At 40.7% G+C, this 26,916-nt stretch overlaps 1 protein-coding gene across 3 annotated transcripts in view; it reads right to left on the bottom strand.

The window, feature by feature from the left end:
* The window catches only part of POLA1 (DNA polymerase alpha 1, catalytic subunit), a 296,400-nt gene extending 270,177 nt beyond the window's left edge, over window positions 1-26,223 (bottom strand). For all 3 annotated transcript variants that reach the window (XM_045876010.3, XM_045876011.3, XM_045876012.3), the window contains exons 1-12: window positions 26,079-26,223; window positions 20,989-21,113; window positions 18,033-18,129; window positions 17,034-17,114; window positions 9,997-10,112; window positions 9,480-9,542; window positions 8,525-8,617; window positions 8,006-8,093; window positions 7,510-7,711; window positions 7,243-7,421; window positions 1,710-1,822; window positions 828-944 (exon numbers count right to left, since the gene is read on the bottom strand). In XM_045876010.3, coding sequence (XP_045731966.1) covers window positions 828-944; window positions 1,710-1,822; window positions 7,243-7,421; window positions 7,510-7,711; window positions 8,006-8,093; window positions 8,525-8,617; window positions 9,480-9,542; window positions 9,997-10,112; window positions 17,034-17,114; window positions 18,033-18,129; window positions 20,989-21,113; window positions 26,079-26,121 — 1,317 coding nt within the window. In that variant the 5' untranslated portion in view covers window positions 26,122-26,223. The remainder of the gene's footprint in view (window positions 1-827; window positions 945-1,709; window positions 1,823-7,242; window positions 7,422-7,509; window positions 7,712-8,005; window positions 8,094-8,524; window positions 8,618-9,479; window positions 9,543-9,996; window positions 10,113-17,033; window positions 17,115-18,032; window positions 18,130-20,988; window positions 21,114-26,078) is intronic.
* Between the last annotated feature and the right edge of the window lie 693 nt (window positions 26,224-26,916).

The following is a 26,916-nucleotide window of genomic DNA, read 5'->3' as shown; positions in this document are numbered from 1 at the left end:
TAATAAGAATTCAGTGGCTTAACTCTTCCAACAACTCTTGAAATAGGGTCCCATTCCTCAGGTGAACAAACAGGCCCAGAGAATTCACTCAGCCCTTGTCCAAGGTCACACACTACAAAGTCGTACGGCTCGTACGGCTAGGACTTAAAGCACAAGCAGTCTGGTCTCAGCACCTACGCTCTTCACTATTATACCACACTATTTCTAGAATTTTAGAGAACTGATCCATCAGCCATAATTCAAAGCTCAAATAGTTAAGATGATTAACCTTATCTTCAGCAACTCAATCCTCCTCTCCTGCAATCACTGTTAAAAGTATGCTGAGTTACAAGCCTCTATGATGATGGCCAAAGGTGTCATTTATAATCACACTAAAATCAAGACCGATCAATATGTAACACACAAACAATAGATTTTTGTCCTATCAGAAACAGCATCATAGTCCCAATATTTAAATATAAAACCTTAACCTTCTGACCAAAACAACCTGCCAATAACTAATAAAAACAAGATCAGAAGAGTTTCTTCTCCATTTCAGAAAAAGAACACAAGATATGCTACAAGGATTGGAAATGATTACTTTGCTATGTTATCTTTCTATTCAAATTCACAAAAATTATTTTCTAAGCAGTTCAAAGAGAAAGAAAATATTTTTACAAATCTTACATACTAATTTTATATTGATATCTATGAAATTTCCATTCAATGAATTATAGCCACAAAAAAGACATTTTGCACAAAGAAGACATACAAGAACTATTTTTTAAGTCGGGAAATGAACAAACAACTAATAAACGTGGGGGGAAAAATTATCACCAAATACAAACCTTGGACTTGAACTTCATGATTTTATATTTTGCTGCTATTTTCTCATCAAATTCATCATAAACATCCTTCATTGTAACTAGAGTTTCTGTTTCTTTTCCTGTATTTAGATCAATTTTCTGCTCTCCCATGGAGAGGAGAGGGGAGGGAAAAAAAGTATCTGAACATGAGATCTTTTTAACAAGAAACCCAAATCTAATTCAATTTTCACCTTCAGCCATTTAAACATTTAAAAGAACAGTCTTATAGATAGAGGAGTTCAAAGATAGCAGCAGACCCCAAAAATATACTAAACCCAATGCCCAAATCTTCCCAGTAGCATCATAAAAGCACATCAGATAAAAAGGACTGATTCTACAAAATGGGAGAAGAGAGTTGTAAATCCTGACCAAGAAGCTTCAGATTCACAGTTCACCTGAGATCTTTGCCGGGGGGGGGGGGGGGGGGGGGGGCTTGGTAGGGGAGTGTGGATGGTAAGTCCCAATTTAAAAAGGAGCAAATGGAGCTGAGCTGGTTCAATGGCTGTGGAGGGACCAGTACTGCTGCGTGCACAGCAGAAGCATGACAACGGGGCCAAATGCCCTGTGATGTTTTAGAGCCATACACTCCCAACCCTGATTACTATGGCAATGAGGAGTGGGGGAGAAGATACTATTATATACTAAAACTCACACTTTGACACTGTAACAAGTCAAAAAACACCATTTTACTCCATTCTCTATTTTTCCCAGCCTCTAAAGGAGCTGCTGACAACCAGTGGTTACTAGGCAGGCAGCAAGAAAGCAGCATCAAGGCTGTAGAGACGTCATAGCCCCGCTGAAGAATACCGCTGGTGGCAAAACATACAATGTACTGGGAATTAGAAGCTAATCACTAATGATTACCGTTTCTCGGGGAAGGAAGTAGAGTGTTCGCTCGATGTTTTTCACCATGACGCAACAGCTCACATGGGTTTTGGCGGATTCGATCCAAACTTTGCCAAACAGGAATACCACACCTAAAAGTAAGGGAAAACCATGAGAAAAGAAACATTTCAATTATATCACATTAAAGGGGCAATATAAAGGCTCACTGAATGTGTCCACACATTTATGCCTTCATGACGCACTTTTTTTTTTTACAGTAAATTTGTATCTGCTGCCTACTCCGCAAGCCCAGTTCGCTTACTCAGTACTTAAGCCACACGACAATATCACACTAGTAAAACCTGTAACCACTGAGATGGTCACAGGGGACAGAATGATTCTCTAAGTTGGTGTAAACATTTTCCCTAGAATTAGAGACATCGCAGGTAAATGGAGACAAACCTCAGTTACTGGGGAGACATCCCAAGTCCGAGTAGACACACTTGGGGAACTACTGAGACACCCCAGGTTAGTGCAGAAACCCCTGGGGAATTGCAGAGACATCCCAGGTCAGTGTAGACATACCTCAGAAATTAGAGAGATACCCTAGGTCAATGTAGGGAAAAAAACTTCCCTAGAACAAAGACTACCCAGATTAAAAGAAACAAAAAAAGCAAACTATTCTCCAACGAATCTCCTATTTAAACCTCTTATAAAGTGTAAGAATACTAAACTGCTTTTTAGCACTTGTACTTACCAATAAAAATTAACATTCATGTATAATAATAACTATGTATGGTGCATCAATATTTTTTATATGTAAAATTGCATTTGGGGAAAAACATAATAGATCTCATATACCTTATTCTATATAATGATAAATACAGTTCAACTATTATCTCCTATTTTACCCTTTCTACCTCATAGACTACTTAAAAATCTGGATAGGTAGTGTTTGTCAGGTTCCTTGCTCTTCTATTTCTGTGTAACAAATGTTCTAGTAGCCAAATCAGCAGACATGCCCCTTTTGAGATTCCTATGTAATGTATACCACAAAGTAAAAACAAGCCTTTCTAGATAGACATCAAGTCACTGTTCCTGAAAACTGGACATCAAGAAAGGACTCCAGAGATTGGATAGTCAACCTAAGAGATGGCCACTGTGCAAAATCCTGAGCTCTGAGCATAATTAGACAGCAGTAATCAACACAGCCACTCAACACAGCCACTTGTCTGAGACACTAAGAAAATTCTGGCACATGCAAAGGCTACTGTTCACAAGGCCAATTACTCCAGTTTCACAAGACAGCTCATCAGTGCTTCCTTTTGTTACTCGTTCTAGTAGAAATAAGACCATCTAAAAATTTTCATTTCTGCAGATGATTAAAATTCTTAAAAGAGTTGTGTGATTTTCAGCTGGGGTGGGGGGAAGAAGGGGAGAGGGAAGGGAGGACTGTGGGGAATGATTATAAAAGAAAAAAAATCACAGGAGCTCAGAAAATTAAAAGTCATCCTCACAACAGTTAGAGACGAAAAAACAAAATTCCATGCAAAGAAAAATAAAGACCCTAATATTGGATTCACAGATTCAAATAGCTCATTTTACAGTCAAACTAATATCACACTTCATGCACACATTTGACACTGTTTATGCCTCATTTGCCACAAAAAGATCATGGTAAACAAAGATTACATTCCCCCCAAAGTTACTAGCTGAAACCAGGTGCAGTCAGGATTATTCAACCTTGAAAAAGTCATAATGAAGACAGGATATCTTCCCATATGCAAAGAGTAAGATTCTTTTCATAATTATGGAGCATTCAGCAACAACTGACTTACTTAGAATCTGTAAGAAAGTGAGACACAATAACAGGGTCTTTGGGAGTACTTCGTTTTTATTAGCAGCATTGATTTCACCAAGGCTCAGTGATCATTACCTGCTATCATGATGAAACTGTTCAACCCCCTGAGATTAAAGGACTTTTTTTTTCCAAGCCATCCTTTTTAACCCATTGGCATCAATCACAGAGGACACAGCTTAAGAAGTACCACACAACAGCACAGTGGACTGAGGGTGAGAAGCCCAGAACTCTGCCACTAACGGCTGCCCACTTTACCTTTTGGAGCCTTAGCTTCCCCCTCTGTAACTAGACCAGATTGTCTGAGGCTTTCTCCAGCACTAGAAATTTCCTTTTACCATGGCATTTGGAAGAGAGGGCAATAACACACTAGTACCTCTTTCAAATGCAAAATATTTCCTAACAGTGCTTGAAAAGGCCGATCCTTGACTATGGTGGTACCAGGAATTCAGTAACAATACATATCATAAATTGGTTGCTTCAATGCCTCAATCTTAACCTCCAACACCTATTACTACAGATGAGCACTAGCCATTAGAAATTTCTGTGATGACACAACTGTTATCTTTGCCATCCATGGATATGGTAGCTACTAGCCACGTGTGGCTATTAAAGCATTTGAAATGTGGCTACTGGCTGAGAAGCTGAATTTTAAATTTTATTTCATTTTAATCTAAATCTAAATTTAGGGGCGCCTGGGTGGCTCAGTCATTAAGCGTCTGCCTTCAGCTCAGGTCATGATCCCAGGGTCCTGGGATCAAGCCCCGCATCGGGCTCCCTGCTCGGCGGGAAGCCTGCTTCTCCCTCTCCCACTCTCCCTGCTTGTGTTCCCTCTCTCGCTGTGTCTCTCTCTGTCAAATGACTAAATAAAATCTTTAAAAAAAAAAAAAAACAGTAAACAAAAGGTAGAAATAATAAACTCATTTTACACAGGAAAGAAGATTGTTGTTTCTTAAGGTTCTAATGCTTGGCAATTGACATTGGGCAATCTGATGCTTTATACGTGGATTAACGGGGGAGGGGGGCACCATTCATCTCTATGTGACCCATTCTTCCCCTACGCCACTATAAGGCTTTAAGAGGCAATCTCAGCAAAAGCAGTGAACGCACCTCTGGCTCTCTGAAACCTTTCATGTGCATCTACAGGACTGTCAGTCGCTGCGCAGTTTATTTCAATGAACATTTATTAAATCCCTACTATGTGCTCGGTACTGTACAGAAGCTGAAAATAAAAGGTCCCAGCCACCCAGGAGTTAAATAAAAGGCTTTGGGGCAAGAAAAATGCAGAATCAGATCTTTACAAAGTAATATGACAAACAGTATGATGGGAAAGGGTAGGATGGGGTACCAGGGGAAGGGCCCTTAGGCCAGTCTGGAGGATTAGGAAAACTTCCAGGACATGACACACCTGGGCTGAGCCAAACACAAGGAGTAAGGGAACACGGTATAAAGAGCAACAGGTACATACAGGCAACTATCTCTAGAACACAAAAGTCGTACATGGTATCAGAAGACTTGCTAAGGAACTTGGACTTTACATTGTAGGGAGCAGCCACGGAGTTTTCTTTTTTTTTTTTTTAAACAAGGGAATGATGTGATCAGTGCTACCCTTCTGAGCAATCGCTCTGGCGGCAATGTAGGGGATGACAGCTGAGAGATCCCTTAGGAAGCTGGTGCAATGGTTTCAGCAGGCAAGAAGGAATTAGAGGTGGAAGCTGCAAGTAGAAAGAGAAGACAGCTTGTCTACTTCAGGAGGGGAAAATTAACAAGACTTGGTGAGGAAAGTGAAGGAATGGGGCAATCAAGGCTTATTCCCAATTTTCTGGTTTTGGCGGGACCATTAACCAAGACAGGGAATCAAATCCAGCATCGAGCGAATACAGCAAAGGGATTAGCATTGGGAAGGGCAGGCCCACCACATCACACAACTCCAGCAAGCGCCACAGTGTTGTGCTCCGGGGAGCCTAAAACACATGAAGCACATGTGAAAATGGTGTCCCCCTGAAGCCATACAACGGGGCAGGCCAGGGTTTCAGCAATGGATGGGAAACACTTGCTCAGCCTCACGCAATCCCACTTACCAGTCTACCTTCCACTGGTGAGTAGCAAAGAGGTAACCAAGGAGGTGAGAGGGTCTAACCAAATTATCTTGTCGCGGCTAAAGTAGATACCATTTCTAAAATGGCTTATTCTTTACCTAAGAAACTAATGCGTGGCAGTTTGCTACTCAAATGGCTCTGCACGTGTTCCTATGCATGTGATATGCCGAAGCTTATTATTGCTTCTGCCTCCCCTCTGCAGAGACAGTAACAACTTTCCAGTTAGTCAATGCCTGATTATCTTTAAGGTAAATCTGGCCTTCAAGTCTGATGGTTAATACTTACGCTTCCTACTCATTCACTTGCTTTACTGATACTCTATTTTCACTGGATGCAACCTCCAGGAAACCACTTTGAAAAATGCAAAGTTGCATCTACCCTCACACCCAGACATGGATCTGAATAAAGGCAACTCTATTTCAGGGTATATACAGTATTTTATATTAATCTGACATACTTTGGCATGCCCAGCCCTGTGGTGAAGAAGGGCTCAAGGAGTAAAAAAAAAAGAAACTAGAGAGCCTCCTGGCTTTGAGTCAGAATTCACATTTTCAGTTCATTCAGAGGAGGACCTGGGAATCATCCTTGATTCCTCCTTCTGTCAGCCCCCACATCAATCCACAGACAGGTTCATGTCAAAATACACGTGAGATACAACCACTTCTCTCCTTCTCCACAGCCACCACTAGGCCAAGTAACTAGCATGCCTGCCCTGGACTGACTGTTCTCCAGGGCTTCCTCACTAGCCTGATTCCAGTCTCCCCTCTCCCCCCAAACACACTATTCTCCACACAAACCGGAAGGCTCTTGTTAAACTGTAAACCCAACCATATGACCACCACCCTCGCTCCACCAGCACTTAAAATCCTCCACCGCATCCCCCTCTGCTCTTAGAGTAAGATCTAAATTCCTCAATATGGCTTTCAAGGTCCTTCATTATCTGCCCTTTGCCTTTGTCTCCAACTTCATTTTCTACCAATCTTGTCCCTTGATTTACTGTGCTACAACCACATAGGCCTCCTTTCTCTCTCCAGGCCTCTTTGCTCACTGGCTCCTCAGGCTGAAATGCTCTTTATTCAGCTCTGCATGTGCCTCAAATCTCAGCCCAATGGTAGTCTCCTCAGACAGGCCTTCCTCAACCATCCCCCAACTAAATGCCTTCATACCATTTATCAACTTACCTTATTTACCGCCCATTCCCCGCCCCCACCCCACTAGAACGTAAGCTCCATTAGGATGGGGAATTTGTCTAGCTTGTTCATGCGATCTCAGTGCCTAGCACACAACAGGTGTTCAATGTGCTGGATAAAGAAACAAATTAATGACTGATTCCATTTAAAATAAAGTGTGTAACTACAACTTTAGATACATCGAAGGTAAACTACAAGTACACGTTCCAAAATCACATATAACTGGTTTACAGAAAAAAACATTTTTAAGGATTGATTATTCATACCACAGCTCCTCTCAAGCTGGGTTGCTCACACACTTTACAATGAATGAGTGTTGCTCTCTTACTATACACGTACGTGAGGACAGAGCCTTTGTCAATTATAATAACTAAACCACTTAAGGGAAAGGCAATATTCTGTATTAAAGACATACATATGATTACCTGGTTGGTTGTACTGATCTTCATAAGCATCCAGCCAATAAAACTGAAACACTTGCTCCTCGTCTGTCCCTTTGACCAGTGGGAGGTGACTGGAATCCACTTGGACTTCCTGGGCTGAGAAACTGCTGTCATCTTCCTGTTCAATGTCCCAACAAGAAACATCTGGGAGAAAACTTCCCCTGGAGAAATTACATTTTGAAAACCTTTCAAAATCCAACTGAGTAATTCGTAGTGCTACTTGCCAGAAATGTCATAAAATGCTCTTACAAGTAGGACGTGGTCCCTTTCCCAGGATCTGCCTCACGTTTCACCCCCTCTGCTGGCTCACTCTCTTGGTGCCAAGTCTTGACAGCCACAGGCTCCACATCCACTTCCTCAGCCTCCATGGGCTCATCAAAGTCACCATCTTCAAAATCCATTGCTCCTGAGTCCTCCTTGTCATCTATACACAACACTGGCAGCGGCTCTCCTGTAGGCGTCATCACACATTACCATCACATACCACTGCTGTGGAACACAAGGGCCTCCCGAGCATGGCGACAGCAGCCTACCCTTTCGCCCACATTGTGTTTGCATTTCTCTTCCATCTCCAAGCTGGATGTTTTTTAACTTTTACTGCTGTGGATTCAAATCTTTCACGACTGAACCTGCCATCACAATACCTGCAAAATCACCTCCACTTCCTCCTTCACGGCGCCTCCATTTCTGACAGCATTTTGCAACCGCTCAACACCCTTGTAGGTCTGCCTGACGTCAGACTTACCAGCAAATTCAGCACGTTTAAGAGGAACTGAAGTTAACGGAGGCTCCTTCCTTGAGACAGGAGAAGCAGTTTTTCCTGAAGGAACTGCCTGTAAATATTTTTAAATGTTCAGTCAGTTAGACCTGCATACCAAAAAATACGTAACTGTCCCACCCTGACCAGAGAAAATGACAGTTCCCATTTATACAACAATTTTATGTATTATTAATGTAACGGCTTCCATTATTTTACTGTTACCTATGTTTACAAAAAGATACTTGTTTCCAGGAAGAAAATCATTGCATTTAGCACAGCTGTAATACCTATAATAAACACATACTAGTTACTAAAAATTTACTATGAAAAAACCAGGCACGTGCTATTTTTGAAATACATGAAACTATATAATGAAATGGGAGTCCTAATTTAAAACAAAAATCAAGAACAAATTCAAAAGCATTTCCCTCATATAGAAAATCAATAAAGTAAGTTTTAAGCAATAATATAAATCAAGATTGAAGGTATTTCCATACACTTTACCTTGGAGGTGTGCACAGAGAAAGGATTCAGTGAAGCTCCAATGGATCTTTTCTTCTTTGGTATCATTATAGGTGGTGGAGTTATTTGAGGTTTCTAAAAGGAGGAGTAAGACATAGCCTGCCATGCTTGGCTTACCACAAGACAGAAAAAGTGCATTTCTTCCCCCATTGAAGCCCAATAAGCAAAGCATTTTTTTCCTTCCCTGCTCCCCCTGTAGATCTATGTTCATGTACTGCAGTTACTATAGTAACAATACCAAAGACTCACAAAAAAACCAGAATAGATATTAAATCCACCTCTCACCAATTTTTTCTTTTTACAACTTAACATACTTTTCCCCAACCCTTCCAGGATATTACATTTAAAAACTGTCAAACTAGAACCACACGTGTTGGTGTCAGTTGTTCTAATCAAGGGTTACTGAGAAACACACCTCTAAACGAGTCTTCACGTGAAATAGCCCAACTGCAAATTCCCAGAGCAGCTGAGCCTGTCTGAGTTCTCTCAGCGACAGCTCCCTGACTCTTCCTTCACTTACTCTCTGAATTCAAGATGAGCATCTCATGCCTGATTGTGCAGACTGACAGGTCTCAATCTCTTTCGGGAACATACACTGCAGCAACTGAACACAAGCAGTGCGCATTCCCAGAACAGACTCGTGTGTGTATTCTTACTATCTCAAACACATCCCCACGCGGCCCCGTCGACATAACTGCATAGCTTCTAACAGCTGGAAACTACTCACCTAAAGCGGTAAGAAACCAATTTGGAGAGGTGTTTGGGCAGGGGGGTAGGGTTTTTTTGGTAGGGGTTTTTTTTGGGGGGGGTGCATGTGGTGGTATTGTTGTTGAATTTTCTGTTTTAAATTCTATCAACAGTCTGTTTTGTAAAATTACCGAATTGTTTCTTCAGCCATGTCCCCTGCATATTTGACAACTCCCAGAGAATGACTTACCTCAGTGTTCAGATCTTGTAGAATGTCACCTAGCAGATCATCCTTGGACAAGTCTATAGCTTTCTGGAAATTATAAAGAGAGGGAGAATGAGAAAGCCCTGCACTTCACGTTTTCACCCCGCCCATGTCTGTGAAAGGAAGAACCCAACCAGTCAGTCCTTGCCTCTTCAGTCCTGAGTACTCATCTACTGTTCACAGGTCTTAACAACGACCTGTGTACATTAACTCCTAAACCTAGAGCTCCCATCCTGTTTTCACCCTCATTCCATGATCCTCCTGCTAATCAATGAAACAAACACACTGGCCCTGAAGCTTTTCATTCACTTTTCTATCTCCAAGTTCCAAACAATGAGGTACCTAAATTCACCTGGAAATCTACATCCACCTTCGTGACTGAAATCAGGAAAACACAACTGAAATAGCTGAGCTCAAATACATTGAGCACCTATTGTCTATACAAATACTAAATTTACTTCTCAAAGGAAAAGACAAAATATCAGAAAACCATGAAACTCACATCTGCAGTCTTCTTCCCAGCACTAGCAATGAACATTGACTTGATATTGTTTGGTTTTGTCACCGCAGCCTTCTTTACATTCCTCTTGTCTTTGGTACGTGCTTTATCATCTTTTCCTGTTGGAATATAACTGATTTATGAACATGTACTGGCAAAAATCAACATGGGAAACTAAAAGCCAAGTCACCTGCCCTCTGTATAGGAGAATGAGAAGAAAAACATAAAGAATTAAAAATACAAAATATGAGATTTTATACATGGTACACAGGAAAGAATTGTTAAAAGCAGCTTAATTCAGGAAAACTTGGGCTAAATGTTATGAAAACTGATAATGGGGCACCTGGCTGGCTCAGTCGGTAAAGTATGTGACTCTTCATCTCAGGGTTGTAAGTCTGAGCCCCACATCATGTGTAAAGATATTAAAAATAAAATCTTAGAAAAACTGATGAAATACTAGTTGAATACCAGAGTAAGTTATTAAGTGGGACTGTTTAATGGCTATTATTAGTGTGAATAAAAATCATATTAAAATGTGGGGGGTTTTTTTGTTTTTTTCCCAAGAGAAATAAAATGATCAAGCTCATCTGGAACCAGGGGATTAGTCTAGCAGCCTTCATGAGATCATCTTTTTAATGCTATCCTGAATCTGGCAGGAAAACTATGAAGAAATAGGATTACCAGTCATGGTAGTATAGCATCCTAATTTCCATCTTATGAGGAACAGCAACTACACACACACAATATGTTATAACAACACTAAATGGCACGGACACATCTGCTCAGTAAAGAACAACTTGTGCCATATGTTTTCTCTTACGGCCATGTGTAAATCACCTACGAATTCTTCTAATACTGTCAGTTTTACTCTCTCTTTCTGATTCATTCCAGAGAAATCTCTACCTCAAAAAGACCTAGAATGAATAGCTTATATAGTGTGGTAGTGGTGTAAGAATACTCAGACCAGATGAAATAGAAAATTGAATCCGGAAAAGACCAAATTACTTATGGCATTTAGCACATAATAAAGGTGGCATCTCCTATCACTGGGGAGAAGATGGACTTTTTAGTAAGTAGTGCTGGCTACCCATCTGTAAAGAAGCAAGCCAGTGGGCGCCTGGGTGGCTCAGTTGGTTAAGCGACTGCCTTTGGCTCAGGTCATGATCCTGGAGTCCCTGGATCGAGTCCCACATTGGGCTCCCTGCTCAGCAGGGAGTCTGCTTCTCCCTCTGACCCTCCCCCCTCTCATGTGCTTTCTCTCATTCTCTCTCTCTCAAATAAATAAATAAAATCTTTAAAAAAAAAAAAAAGCCAGTATAAACACCAAATAAATCACAGATCAAAATTTTTAACATGATAATATGCAAGACTTTAATAAAAAGGCAAGTTCCAGGGCACCTGGGTGGCATGATTAAGCCTCCAACTTTTGATTTCAGCTCAGGTCATGATCTCAGGGTTGTGAGATGGAGCCCTGTATCGGGCTCTGTGCTGGGCATGGAACCTGCTTAAGATTCTCTTTCTCTCCCTCACTCTCTCTCTCTCCCCATCTCTTAAAAAAAGGGGGGGGGGCAAGTTCCTTTGTAACCTGGGTGTGGGGAAAGTCTTTCTAACTGATTCAAAATCCATCTGCAAGAAAAAAAAAAACCTGATAAATTCAATTACAACAGAAACAAGTTTAAAGACAAAACATGAGAAAATGTTTACAATGTTTTGCAGATAAAGGACCAATTTCTCTGATAAAAAAAAATGCCCTGGATTTAAAAATCTCCCAAACCCAAAAGGAATGTGCACATAAAAAATATATAAACAGGGGCGCCTGGGTGGCTCAGTCGTTAAGGGACTGCCTTCGGCTCAGGTCATGATCCCAGGGTCCTGGGATCGAGCCCTGCATTAGGCTCCCTGCTTGGCGGGAAGCCTGCTTCTCCCTCTCCCTCTGCCTGCCGCTTGTGTTACCTCTCGCTGTGTCTCTCTCTGTCAAACAAATAAATAAAATCTTTAAATATATATATATATATATATATACACACACACACAGTTATGATGTTTTATGAAAAGAGGCTCAACCTCATGTGTAAAAGAAACACAAACAAAAAGCACACTGAACTGTCGTTTCTCATGTATGGGAGTAGCAAAACTCCAAGAGTCTCACAATGTACTCTGTTGGCGAGGCCATAGCAGTATAAACTGTTGGGAAATGGGAGTGTACAATGGGACAACTCCTAGAGCAATAGCTCATAAAACTTCACGTGCGTTTTCCTCTCTGAGCCAGCAATCCTCCTCCTAGGAATTTTCTCTGAGGAAAGCACCATATGCACCAAGTTATTCAATGCAGAATTACTTGTAAAAGCAAATTACTGAAAATCTAATTGACAACTCAGCGAAACCATTTGAATACACCATCATCATACATTTATACAGTAAAATACTATGCAACAATATAGAAACAAGTAAAAAAGAAAAAAGATCTCTGTGCTAATATGGGATGATTTTCAGGATATCTTGTTAAGTGAAAAAAACACAAAGCACAAAAGCATCTATAGAAAAATATCTTCTGTGTAAGAAAAAAGTAAATAGGGGCGCCTGGGTGGCTCAGTCATTAAGCGACTGCCTTCGGCTCAGGTCATGATCCCAGGGTCCTGGGATCGAGCCCTGCATTGGGCTCCCTGCTCCGCGGGAAGCCTGCTTCTCCCTCCCCTGCTTGTGTTCCCTCTCTCGCTGTGTCTCTGTCAAATAAATAAATAAAAATTTTTTAAAAAGTAAATAAAAATTTATATACATAATTACATTCCTGGGTAGATACCCCAAAGAACTGAAAACAGGTGTTCAAACACAAACTTGCACACAAATGTTTACAGCAGCACTATTCACAATAACCATAATGTGGAAACATCCCAAATTCCATCAACTAATAAATGGACAAACAATATGCAGTCTATCCATGCAATGGAATATTTTTCAGTCATAAAAAAGAATGAAGTACTAGTACATGCTACAACATAAGAGAAACTTGAAAACATCATGCTAAACAAAAGGAGCCAGGCACAAATGGTCATATATTTTATCATTCCATTTGCCTGAAATATTCAAAATAGGCAAATCCATAGAGACTGAAAGACTAGTAGTTGCCAGGGGATCAGGGAAGGAAGATTGGGGAGTGACTGCTTAATGGATATGGGTTTCCACTCAGGGGGATAAAAATGTTCTGGAACTAGATAATGGTCATGGCTACAAGCACTGTTAATGTATTAAACATCACTTATGATAAATTGTACGTGTATTTAACCACAATAAAAAGGGCATTTTTTCATGTGCCTAAAAAGTTTGTAGGACATTTGTGAAAAATGTAAGACAAGAGAAATAATTTTTTATTGAGATCATTTGGCAGTTTGGAAACAGAATATAATTGATGGTCAAAATGTTTAGAATACAAAATACAGGTCCTAATACAGAGTATCAAAAGAGAAGGTCAAAAGAGGTTTGAATAGCAAGGAAGGTTTCATAAGCAGGCTTTAATCTCACCATTGTAGGTTAGTAGTATCTAGAGAGAAGGACAAAAAGAAACATACAAAATAGGAGTCAACATTTGATGTAGAATCTTCCACAATTTTAGTGCTTCTGTTTATTTGTTTATTCATTTTCCTACTATTTTTTTTCATTAGGACTTAGTTAACATTTTCTGTCTCTATTTGAAAGCATGTCAGGGATTGGATCCACACCATAAAGAGTTGTCCTTTTACATCTATGCAAAACTCTACAATGTCTTCTAAGTCTTTAAAGTGGATTGCAAAATTCCATTTCCCTTCCTAAGATCTTGAGATCTTATTGGGCTCTCCTGGGGGACATTGAAACAGTTGGGACTTGTGGGAGAATGGGGGCAAAGCATGGAATAAAGACTTCCAAGACTAGCTCTCCTCCAGAATGCCAAGTCATCTCTTCACTGATGTATTACTGGGAAGAGATAACAAGATGACAATGGAAACACAAAGATGGCTCAATTACTCAACAAATGCTGCATACTTTCTCTGCACTTGCTACTGTGATTGGCACTGAGATGACTAGGACATGGGTCCTTTTCTCAATCACCTCCCTGTCCAGTGCAACCTAACTTACAGCCAACAAAAGTCATGTCCTGGTAAGTGACAGGACTCATTCAAAATGATACAGACAATGAACATAACCAGAACTCGAACAAAGGCCTCCTCAGTTCAGGGAGATAAAAAAGCAGACAGGCTCCTTTCGTTCTCTTCTTCATGGACACATTAAAAAATAGGAATACACAATTAGCCACACTGTGACCAAACGGTACCACTGTGTAGAGTTCCTATATTACACAGGTTGGCAGAAACAGGAAAGACGGTCCACATATTCTAACTTAACTAATGAATGAATAAATAACATCCTACATTTAAAAAAATACACACATCCTTATTTTTTTGTAAAAGGAAAAACATGAAGGATAATCAGAAACTATTAAAAATGGTTCTATGGAAATGAAGAAGTAGAAAGCACAGGGATAAGAATAAGATTTACCTGAGTCTATCTCAATATCGTTTTGGTTTTGAAATCATAAAAATGTTTTACAATATTCAAAAAATAAAATTGAAATGAAAGGATTTTTTAAAACCCTAATATGAATAAACACAAATGAATCTATAGAGTAAACTGATAAAATAGCATACAGAAAACAATTACTTCATACACCTTCCAAACACAATTCTCTAACTATACACCTTTACCAAGATATAAACCAAATAAAACTGCAAAGAAATTATAAACTTCATTTAGAAAGGTTGTCAGCAGACATGCTAGTTTAGTAGCTCTAAAATTTCTAAAATTATTTTGTGTCTATTTTAGAGGACAAGGGTTTTCACTGGGGTTGAAGGCAGACACAAATATAGAATTGGGGAAGATGAAGAAGAACCCTATGGTGTTTTATCTGAATTGAATATATCAGTATGAAATCATGACATTTATATAAAATCTCTGAAATCTGTTCACCAAAAGGGCCTACAAACCGTTACACCCCAGTAGCAAGGAGTACCACCCATCTTCCAGATCTGAATACCATTCTCCACTAAAGGAGCCATGAGTCTTAGGGGAAATGGTTGATTCCAGGTCTGGGACAAGACTAATACAAGGAGAACCTGGAACATCTTGTTGGCCCAGGAAGCATGGAAATGCTCAAAGACTGATGGTGTCTTGTCAAAAGGACACAGGAGGCAGCTCAAAGAGGCTCCCACTGCCAAATGTGGGATAATTTGAACATCACAAAAATAATGATAATGGATACTGAACTGTAACCGTAATTTTCAGTCCACGAGTTTGAAGTGATCATTTTAAAAAGGAGAGAAAAAATCATCAATAGATGCTGAAAGCATTGGGTGATAGCTGGTAGCTGGTAGGGAAAAGAGACACACAGTCTCAAATTATCACCCCATATTTACATTAATACAAAGGTGGAAAGGTAGCTTTATAAGGAAGAGATCTGACAAACATCATTTTAACCAAGAGGTCAAACTTAGTATCACCAAGAATGGGACAAAGTGACCTTATGTGCCCCTGATAAGATCTGTGGGAAGGACACAACTTCATCAATATCATATTTTTGTCAGGATATTTAACCTGACTCTACGCACCAAGAAGCAATCAGGCAAATCCCAGACCATGGGACATTCAACAAAACCAGCCCAGTCCCTTCAAAGATGTGAAGGTCATGAAAGACCAAAAAAAAAAAAAAAAAAAAAAAAGCCAGAGGGGCAGGAGAGGGATGGCACTGTTCCACACTAAATAAGACTCAAGAGACATAAAAACTAAAGTGGACTCTGCATCCGAAAAAAACAGAGATCATTTTGGGCTAAATAGGGAAATCTTAATATGAACCAACATAGTAGATGATACTATGAGAAGGGTACTGTGGCTAAGTAGACAAGCATCCTTGTTCCTAGGAGGTCACCGATGAAGCATGTAGAGGTGAAGTGCCATGGTGTTTATAACTTACTTTGAAATAAGTTGACCAAAATAAAATAAAGTCTGTATACAGTTGAGAAGGGGGAAGAAGAAAGTAAACAAATGTAGAAAATGTTAAAAATCCACAATTTAGGGCCCAGAGTTTCTGAAAAGGGCAAGATAGCACAGATTTTAGGCTTTGTGGCCACATATGTCTGTCTGGTGCTATGGCGTGTTCTTCTCTGCATTTTTCTCTTTTTTTAAAACACTTTTCAAAAATGAAAAACCATTCTGAGTTGGGGAGCTACACAGTAACAGGCATGATTTCCTTCTGGGGTAATGAAAATGTGAGACTGATTGTGGTGATGGCTACCCAACTCTGTGACTACAGTAAACACCATCGAAATGTACACTTCAAATAGTTGCATTGTATGGGATGTGAATTACAGCTCAATAAAGCTGTTTAAAATAAACTGGCTGTGAGTGGGCCATAGCATGCTGACCCAGGATCTACAATGGTGATAATAATGAAGCAAATCAAAAAAACAAATACTAAAGATAATTTCCCCTTCACATTTTACAGAAACTAAATCAGGCTCATTTACTCAAAAAAAAAATGTTTTGCCAATGATTATGTAGCTAAGAAAATCTGACGCATTCATTTATATCATTTTAAATTTTGATTAGACAAAGCAAGTTGATTACTAAACCGTATTATTGTACTGTACTACTATCAAAGAGCTAAAATTTTAAGTACATCAATTCAGCAGGAATTAAAAGACATCACTTATTGCTGCAGCTCTCAAAATCAGCAAGTCTAAAATGACCACAGAACTGAAATTCGAAAATAAGTAAAACAGCAAACTCTCTGGATGATAAAGACATGAAACTTCATTTTGTGGTGTTGTTTTTGCCTTTTACATTTAATTTTTGACATAACTATGCTTCTCTCAATATTACAACATATTCTACACCTAAAAACAATTGTGGTAGGTCCTTTTCCTTTAAAGGAAACTGTCAAAGTACCAAGTCATCTCAAATTTTGATTCTTTCAATCTCAAAACGGCACTCTCTTGAAAAAAAAATATAGGTACCTTTCTCATGAGAATCAAGGGCATCGTCTTCAAGGTCATCATCAAAAATCTCTCGGCCATCTTCCACATAGCCGATACCATCTGCAGGAACAAAATTTAAAATTGGGATCAAGTTTCTAAAAGTGGCCAGTAATAGTTTAGACACAACAACAATAAAAACACCTTTTATACCTACTCAAATGTTCTCCTGGCCTGTGCCATTTTTAAGTGCAGCAGAATCCTGTTCAGACAGGCATGAGATGAAACACAGCATCTACATAGCAGGTTTGCTGTGTCAAAACCAAAGGAAATATGCTATGCCCATCTAGGTGAGCTAGAGAAATGATTTGGCCCACAGCATCAAAGTCTGCCACAACAGGATGCTTAACAGTTTTACTCTACCAAAAGAATAAAAAGCACAAGAATCAAGATCACAGAAGCCCAGAAAAGCACCCCAGTTTATGAGGGGAAACTGGCAATATGGCTAAGTCCAACTACAGAAATAGAAACATAAATATGGTCGCAGGTGCAATCCACACCACTCCCCGTGGTCAGCAGGCGCATGCCCAACAAGTCACACTGGACAAGCAGGAACCAGTGACTTTCGACATAGGTTGTAAGAACATCAGGACCAGCCTCTATCTGGTGCTTTCCACTGTCCAAGTTACTCTTCACGCATATAGTTTCGTGTAATCCTCACAGCCACTCTGTGCAATAGACAGTTTTCTTATCCCCACATCACCTGAGGATACCCCACAGGCACGTGATTCTGCCCAATTCCTACAAAGTCATTTCATGGAGGATTTACCTGAGGTTTGTGCCTGGATTCTCCAAAATACCCCCAAATAAACTTTCTATTGTACTCCCTCCACTCTCTCAAATAATTTGAGAAAAATCTGAACCAACAGTACCATCTTAACAGTGTCTTACATCTGCTCATGCAAAGCATCAACTCTACCACATAAGACTAGATGAAAAGCAACTAAAACAATGCCTAGGAGGCAATTTCTTCCCACATACCATCATCCACGATCCAGTCATCATCCTGGCGGGCCTGAACCAGCTTCGAATACTGTTCTTCATCAACTTCTTCATAAACACTTGTGAAGTCCTCAACCTGCCATCATACAAGTTTAAGCTTCCAATGGAGTTAAAGTGTTAAACAATTCTGATGAAAAATTGTCAAATTGAAACTGGAATGGCAGCCTGAAGGAGTAGCTGCAACCAAATCATGAATTCTGACATTCAACACCACTACCAGGTTTTCCTTAAATAGATATCAATTAACTTAGTATTCCTTTTAGGTGGGTGTTAACACAAGATATTAAATGATTCCATTAGCATAATATACTTGTCACACCATCAATTACTCATCTACTTCATAAAAAACAAACTGAATTATAGCCAATTCTTTGTTAGCTGCTTTGGGGATTATTCACTTATAACTTCTAGACTGGTTTCTCCTGTACTTAGCAAACTCATAAGGCATGCCAACTCCCTCTCCCCTAGCTGATGTTGCCCTGCAAACTGACAATTTTAGTAACTATTCAACCAAATGTAGTTCAAAAGGAAACTCTCCCCCACCTATCTCCCTCCTCAAATCAGCAAAATAAGCGAAAACAAACATACTCTCTATTCTATGGGTACACTAGAAATAATTTTTTGAGTGATCCCTATCTGTATTACCACTGATCCCCTACCATTCTCAGGTCTTGAGACTGCAAACACTGAAATGCTGAGCTGTGTGAAGGGGAAGTCCTCCAATAACATGAGCTGCCCAACTGCCAGAGGGCCAGAACGCTGGTATCTCTTGGCATGAAGAGAGCAGACCACCTCAGCACAGTTTAAGCAACAAGCAGAACAGAAGCACACGACTCAGCTGCCATCGACTGACCCAAATGAGAATTTGGTGGGCTGCTTAGAAGAACTCATAGATACCAATTAAAAATTGCCCATTCTCTCCAGAGTTCAAGTGGGTAGCGGGTAGAGGAAACAACTAACCCCAGCGGAAGAGCTAAGAGTCCAGGAAAAATCACTGGGACACAGAGCTTCGAGAACCCAATGGGCAGAGCTGACTGGACTCCTGCCACAGCTACAAGACTTATAACAATTACAGGATCAGGCTTAGTTTTCACCTGCTGTTTAATCTGTTCTATAGGGATCACAGGCAAATGTTGATCTAGCCTTTCATCATCTGATAATAGAAACTACCTGCCCTACCAAATTAAGTTTTTGACAACACAAACACAAACTAGTCCAATTAATATTACTCTACTGACCAATTTTCTTTTGGCAGGGGAAGGGAACCGGCAGGATGATTTTTGTTGACGTCCATGAGGCATTCTTTGTGTCTTATTTAAGCAACTCACTTCTATACTATCAAAAAGATACCAGAAAACTACCTTAGAAAAACATTTTGAGTAAAAAGTCATTTTGACTGTCAAAAAAAAAAAAACCGTGCTACTGCTTGGCATGAACTCTCAGAGCCATGCAATTAACATGAGTGATTAGAGGGAAATCAGTCACATTGTGTCAACATCTGAAATGCCCCCACACAACTCCTTTATAGAAGTACCTACATTAAAAATGTTTTACTCCTGCTTTACTATAATCCTTTTAGCAACCCTTTGTGATCTGGTTGACTCACTTAACTCGAGTGAATGATGCCAAATGACAAAAATCTTCTTTCTTAATTGCACAACACAGTATAGGCCATGGTTAAATATGCATATTCTGAAGCTAGACTGCCTGTGCTCAAATCAAGGCTCTGCCACTATGACCTCAGGATTCTCACCTATGAAATGCTGTTAATCACAGTATCTAACTTTTCATGATTACTGGAAAGATTAAATAAACGAACATATTTGTAAAAGCACTTAAAACAGTGTTCACTAAAAAAGTATAGCAGCAGGGGCGCCTGGGTGGCTCAGTTGGTTAAGCGACTGCCTTCGGCTCAGGTCATGATCCTGGAGTCCCGGGATCAAGTCCCGCATGGGGCTCCCTGCTCGGCAGGGAGCCTGCTTCTCCCTCTGACCCTCCCACCTCTCATGTGCTCTCTCTCTCTCATTCTCTCTCTCTCAAATAAATAAATAAAATCTTTAAAAAAAAAGTATAGCAGCAGTTGCTGTTATCATTTTTTCCTCGGATGAATTAATCACTTTCAAGCCCTGAGGCAGCTGAGATACTCAGGGAGCACGTTGAAGGTAAAGCCAGACAATGCTGTGTTAGATAGTAACCACTCTGGTTTTTGTTTTGTTTTGCTTTTTTACCTGCAAGTCATCAACAGTAGAGGAAAACAGCCAAAAGGGCATCATATTCAATCTTACACACAGGACACAGCAGAAGTAAGCCCAAGTCCTCACCCACTACAGATGAAATTAGGAACAGTTTTCTCCAAGGAGAAGCGTGCTTAGCTAGACTGCTCACTACCTTAAAAGTAAAAGCAGTTCTAAGTTCCCCCAACAAAGCTATGAAACTTACCAAAGCTGCAGTGTGCTGGGTTTTTTTTAAGATTTCTATTTATCTAAGAGAGTAAGAGAGAGCGAGAGAGAGAGAGAGAACGCGCGCGCACACGAGGGGGGAGGGGCAGAGGGAGAGGGAGAAGCAGACTCCCCTGCAAGACTCGATCCCGGGACCCCGGGATTGTGACCTGAGCCAAAGGCAGACCCTTAACCGCTTAACCGACCGAGCCACCAGGCACCCCATGCAGTGGGCTTAATAAGGAAAAAAATGTATAGCTACTTTCATTTCAGAATTTAACAGCATCTGTAAAGGGCCTTACAGGAACTTAAAGAGCCAAATAGTTGATACAATGTATAAATCTACTTCATGCCCATGCTTGTTCCATAGTAAGAAATTACTCTTACAAGCACAAAATACATGCATATTTCTAATCAATGACAAAGGGGACATAAAATACCTACAGGCTATGAATTAGATGAAGCACAGAAAAAAAACAAAAAAAATGGTTACTTACTTCATATTTATACTTCTCACCAGCTTTAGCCCTTTTCAGTCTTTCTAGAGCTTCCTGGCGCCCTCTCTTTGATTTCTTTTCTCGCCGGGATCTAGAAGCTACAAAACTCCCAGAATCTGACACAGCTGGAAAAAAAGCCAAGTTTACATGAGATGTTACAAAATTGTCAGCCATCTTCCCTCAGTTACAGGAACATTTCTAGTCAACAGTAACACTTTAATATACAAATGGATACTTTTCATACTGTAGATGGTTCTTGAAGGTCATGTTCATATAGCTCCTGTGACTCCAGAAATTTTCTCTAAGACCCAGTTAAAACAACTGAAGCAACTGTTATTTTTTTTCCTCCAAAAAGAGGAAAATTCCAAATTCAACTGATATCTTATGAAGACAGTAGAGAAAAGAGATCAGTCATTAGTCCATAACCTTTCCATTAGAAATGATAGGCCATAAGTAGAGTTATAAAAGAAGGACAATTCATTTTGTATTCTATTAATCAAAATTTGAAAAACTTTATTTTTTAAAGTTTATTTTTTAATTTGTGCTTTTTAAAGATTTTATTTGATACAGACACAGAGGGAAAGCACAAGGAAGGCCAGAGGGAGAAGCAGACTCCCCGCTGAGCAGGGAGCCCGACGCGGGGCTCAATCCTAGGCCCTGAGATCATGACCCAAGCTGAAGGCAGGCGCCCAACTGACTGAGCCACCCAGGTGCTCCCAAAATTTGAAAGGCTTTAAAGGAGCATCTGCTCTTTGCAAAGTACTGGGCGCTCTGAAAGACAAAAAGATCAGCAAGACATGTTTTCTGTACTCACAGAACTTATAATCTAAAATGGGAGATAAGTAGCAACTAACTCAAAAACAATCTTTAGAATACATGCCCTAACAAAGGTTCAGATAAAGTATTTGGAATTTCAAAGCAGGGATAAAGTGGGGGTTTGGGAGAATTTAAAAACATGGCTCTGAAGAGATTCTTGATTCCTTCACTGATTTCCAGGCCTCAGTCACTTGGTTAGGACATAGGACGATAGTGCAAAATTACAAAGATTAAAATGTATTTTGTCAAAAATTACTGGAATACCAGAAGGCCTCAGTGTTCATTCATTCAACATTTGAATTACTCATGCTTTTGGTCATTATAAACTGACCACCACACACATATACTGAAGAGTTCATCCACAAAACTAAGACTTTCATTTACTACCAGCTGATGAATAACCAAGTCAAGCAAGACAGTGCTGACTGCCATTTTGGCTTAGGACGATTGCCATCTATGTCTGTGAAACTGACTTTTTTTACTGTATTTGGTGCTAATTATTTCATAAAAAGAAGGAGGCACAGAAAAGAAGTATTGATAAGATGCATCCTAAAAGCTCCAACCCCTCTGGAACGTTCATAACAACATTCAACTCATGGACAAAACGTTTGACTGAAATAGAAGATTCAATTTAAAGAACAAGTACCAAGGGCGCCTGGGTGGCTCAGTCATTAAGCGTCTGCCTTCGGCTCAGGTCATGATCCCGGAGTCCCGGGATCGAGTCCCACATCGGGCTCCCTGCTTGGCGGGAAGCCTGCTTCTCCCTCTCCCACTCCCCCTGCTTATGTTCCTGCTCTCGCTATCTCTCTGTCAAATAAATAAAATATTAAAAAAAAAAAACTATTAAAGAACAAGTACCAAATGCTGACAATAAACTGTTGGAAACTAAATCTTACAGGTGAAGCATAATTAGAGATTTTATTTTTTTTCTAGCTTTCTGGAAATGAATCTCTCTTGAGCATCTCAGTCTATTGTTTGACTTTCGCATTTGACTTTTAAATCCATTTTCAGAAAGGCATTAAGTAAAAATTAAGGAATGCAGGTACTTAATGATGACAGCCACAAAATCTTGGGCGTCACTCAAATGATTTCAAAAAATCATGAGCAGGTCTACATGAAAAGGCTTCGGAGATTACTGGGCATGACCACTGAGAGTGAAAAGTTGGCCTCAGTATATTCTCTTAAAGATGCCGTCGACCCCTTTAGTAGACTCTCTTGACAAAATGTATAGTTCTTCAAATGGACTTACTTCACAGGCAACAATGTGCCATTCTACAGGTTTTGGGGTACAATTACAGGAAGGAAGAGTTGCCTATCCTTAAGGGAACTCAGTCAAATAAAGCAAAAGGACCTGAGGCTCCTACCATCATACAGACATGATGCCACAGAAGAGGTAAGGACAAGTTACTGAGGAAACACAGAAAAGAATGCTAATTTTGTCTGAGAAATTAGGGAAGGCTTCGCAGGGGATGTATCCAACACAGACCCAGAAAGAGCATTAGAATTTTACCATCAGAGTATAAGGGAAAGGGGGCAGAAGCACAGAAAAAAGCATGAGCCAAATTACAAAGGGATGAAACTGCAAGGTGTATTCAGAAACTGAGAGAAAGTCAGTATGGAAGGTAAATCTTACATAGAGTGCAGAGTGGGAGAACAGGAGATTAGGGAGAAGCAGCACAATCTGACTCCACCACTTACTGGGACACATGAGACCACCAGTTAACATCTCTGAGCTACAGTGACCAGATGCCTTGTTGTTGGTTTTTAAGCTGCCTGGCACCTGAACCTGTTTGTGAAATCCCCTCCTTATAAACCTTAATGGGACTCAGAGCCCAAGTACCATTATAGAAGTTGAAAAAGCAGACGCTCTTTCCCACACACCCTTGCAGCTAGGGCATGAACATATAAAATAGGCTCTATCAATTAGGAACACCTGCTCAGACTTTACATCAGAAGCTAGTGTCAGAAGGAAAGTGGCTAATGGAAGATTCTAGATGTAGCAACAGCTGCAAGAGGATTACTTGGGGTCACAGAGCCAGCAATGTCCCAAGGTACAAACTATAACATCAAGTACTTGGCCATGGCTGGCAACGATCTCCTCACTAGACCAGTTTTGTGGCACAACTTTAATCACCGTTCCTGGCTAAGCAGCACCCCCCCCCCCAAATGATTCTCCAGTCCACCTGGAGTTTCTTTGAACAACACAATATCCTTCTAATCCCTAAAACACTTAAAATAAATTCCTTCTTTTCTATTTACATCAGCTAGAGTTGGCTCCTGTAGCTTACACCTAAGGACTCTGACTAATGCAGAGCCTCAGGGTCCTCATCTGTGAAATGGGGATAATCATATCTGCTTCATTAAGTTAAGGATTAAATGAAGATCCTTGGCTTACTTTGTACTCAGCAATACAGAATCTCATTTAATGTATGTGTATATGTGTACAGATGCAAGGGAGACACACACACAAACACCCACAACCCACACATACACACCCAGCAATACCATGGTCTAGCTTTTAGAAAGCAAAAATAAAGCAAAGTGGTTTTCTCAGAGAAGCCTCAATATAGCATCACACATAATTAGCTCTTTACCATCTCAACTCCAGGAAGACAGAAACTATGTCCAGCTTACCTACCATTTTAACAGTGTAACACCAGAGCCTGGCAGAATGCCTATACCTAGTAGGTACATAATAAATATTTGCTGAATGAACAAATGAATAAACCACTGTACCTGCTTTTTTAAATCATTAAACTCTCCCTGATCCCTTTTCATATGTAATAATAGCTAGTTATAGACCTTTCAACTTTTCACTGCCATTGTCAGGTACCCCACCTTCTAATACCTAAGAGAAAAAAGGCCTAGAATTTCCTTCTTGGAATGTGTCCAATGCTTCGTGTAGGTAAGTTAACAAAAAAAAAAAGAAAAGAAAAAAATCCATTATGAAAGTTTAAATATTTGGTTCAAAATTACCATCTGAAGTACCCCCACCCTCCCTAAAAGCAGACAGACACTAGCCTCCAACAGTCTTTCAGGTAACAATCTTTCCACTCTTTAAGGGAAAAATTCCAGTCACAAGTCTCCAGCAACTACTTAATCAACACCATGACTTAAGAGGGGTCTCAAGATTACACAGTATCCTCCAAAGAGTGATTTCTTGATGTTCACAGATGACGTACCGTTTTTAGGGTGAAGAAAGACACCCTAGGGGCAAATCACTGATGGAGGGCTGCAAAGGCTGTTCACATACTCACATCCGACATCTCATTTGTAATCCAGGCTAAACGACTCTCCAAAACAAATTGTCTTAAAAATGAGAGACTAGAAGAAATTGGTATCTGTGATTCAGAACTAGGTGAATGCAAAGGAAGCTGATTAGAAAGCAAGTTCTCATTAATGGAGATGTATCTGAGTGACAGGAGATGTACCTTGAGCTAAGAAAGTGAAGCATCTGATTTTAAGTCAGAAGTTCACTAAAGTCACACTTTAGTTGAACACAGTTCAAAAATCAGAAATCAGACAAAGCCATTTACATTTTTGTATTCTATTTTTGGAAATAAAAGATTACCACTGAAAACGGAGTCATATACAGGGCATCCCGAATGCTGATGCAATTTTTTTTTTTGAAACTTCACCAAAGATGACTAGATTGTGAACCCTATTTCTATACAGCACTTGACGAACTTTCCATAGAATTTGAAAGAAAAAAATGTTAATGCATGAGGTTGAAACCCATTACCTAAAAAGACAAAACGCATTTGTATCTTCTGGTGACAGTCCTGAGACCTTCTTTCCTGCTGAATTATTATGAAAATTTCCCTGTGAGTTTCTACAGAAAGGGTGCGCATCCGTTCTGTCCTAGCCCTCAAAGAGATACTTGGGGCCAGAGTTGTTAGATACTCTGAACCAAGACTCTGCCCCACTGGGGCCACTCTGATGAAGGTGTGCCCAGCACGTGGAACGCAGTCACCAAAAGCAATAACAAGAAAATGCAAACTAGTGCGGAGACCAGCAGTGACACAGGCCCTGCAAGGGATGCGTTCTGGTTTTCCAGGAGCAAACGGCCCTGCGAGGAAGCCCCACCGACACCAAATGGGTCCCAGCCGGGGACAACCGAGGTCCGCGCCCAAAAGGACCCGTCAGGCGACCCGGACGCGCGCCTCCCTAAGAAAAAATAAAAAAAATGACCTCTCCAGAGCCCTCACCACCCGCAATCATGCCACGGTCCCTGCACTCCCACCCGGTACCCCGCACGCGGGGTCGTCCCTCACCGCTCGACCCCAGGTCGCAGTCCTCGCCATTCACGGGCGCCATGGTCCTGAAGTATCCCGATTCCGCGCCAACCAGCCCGAAACTGGCGCGGCGGCCGAGACAGGCGCCAGGCTGAAAACCAATCAGAGGCTCCGGAGGCTGCGGACTTCCGCCCGGAAGGCCACTGACGTGCCGCGCCGCGCCGCGCCGCGCCGCGCCCCGCCCCGCCCCCGGCCTTCCCGCGGACGCGAGTTTGGCGCCCTGTTATGACCCCTTAGGGAAAAAGCTCGAGTGACTGGGAGGCCGAGGAGAGCGGGAAAAAGAAGCGGCCGGGCGCTGGAAAGGAGACGCCAGGAAGCTCGCTGCGCAGGCGCATCCATGCTGATGGGAAAAGATTTGGGCCCGTTAGAGTAGGGACTTTCTGGTTCTGAGAGTTGATTTTCCTAGAAAAAAGACGCGGTCGGGCAGTAGGATGGGCGTGGTTGGACCGGTTTCCCCAGAGCCTTGGGAAAGCGACTGCCTCCTGCTGCGCACTCTGAGTCTTGCCTGATAACTTTGCTTCTTAGCGTGTAAACACAGTAGCTGTGTGATTTATAGATATAAATGTGTGTATGTATACATATGTATGTATATATATAAAGCACTATCTTACCCTGTTGACCAAAAGAAGCATCACCAATAAGGGGCAATCATATGCCTCCTTATGTGATGCACTTGGAAAAGGGAACAACATCACCTATATAATCTTCTTGCAAAAAATTAACCTGAATCTAACCATGAAGAAACAATCAGATATATTAAAAGCATAGGACGGTCTATAAAACATCTGGCCCGGACTCTTGCAAAATGTCACTGTTA

Source organism: Mirounga angustirostris, unplaced genomic scaffold (genome assembly GCF_029215605.1).
Source record: "Mirounga angustirostris isolate CCGP_5_RB_7025 unplaced genomic scaffold, mMirAng1.0.hap1 SCAF_11, whole genome shotgun sequence".
Lineage (NCBI taxonomy): Eukaryota > Metazoa > Chordata > Mammalia > Carnivora > Phocidae > Mirounga > Mirounga angustirostris.
This window is presented reverse-complemented; position numbering and strand designations above follow the sequence as displayed.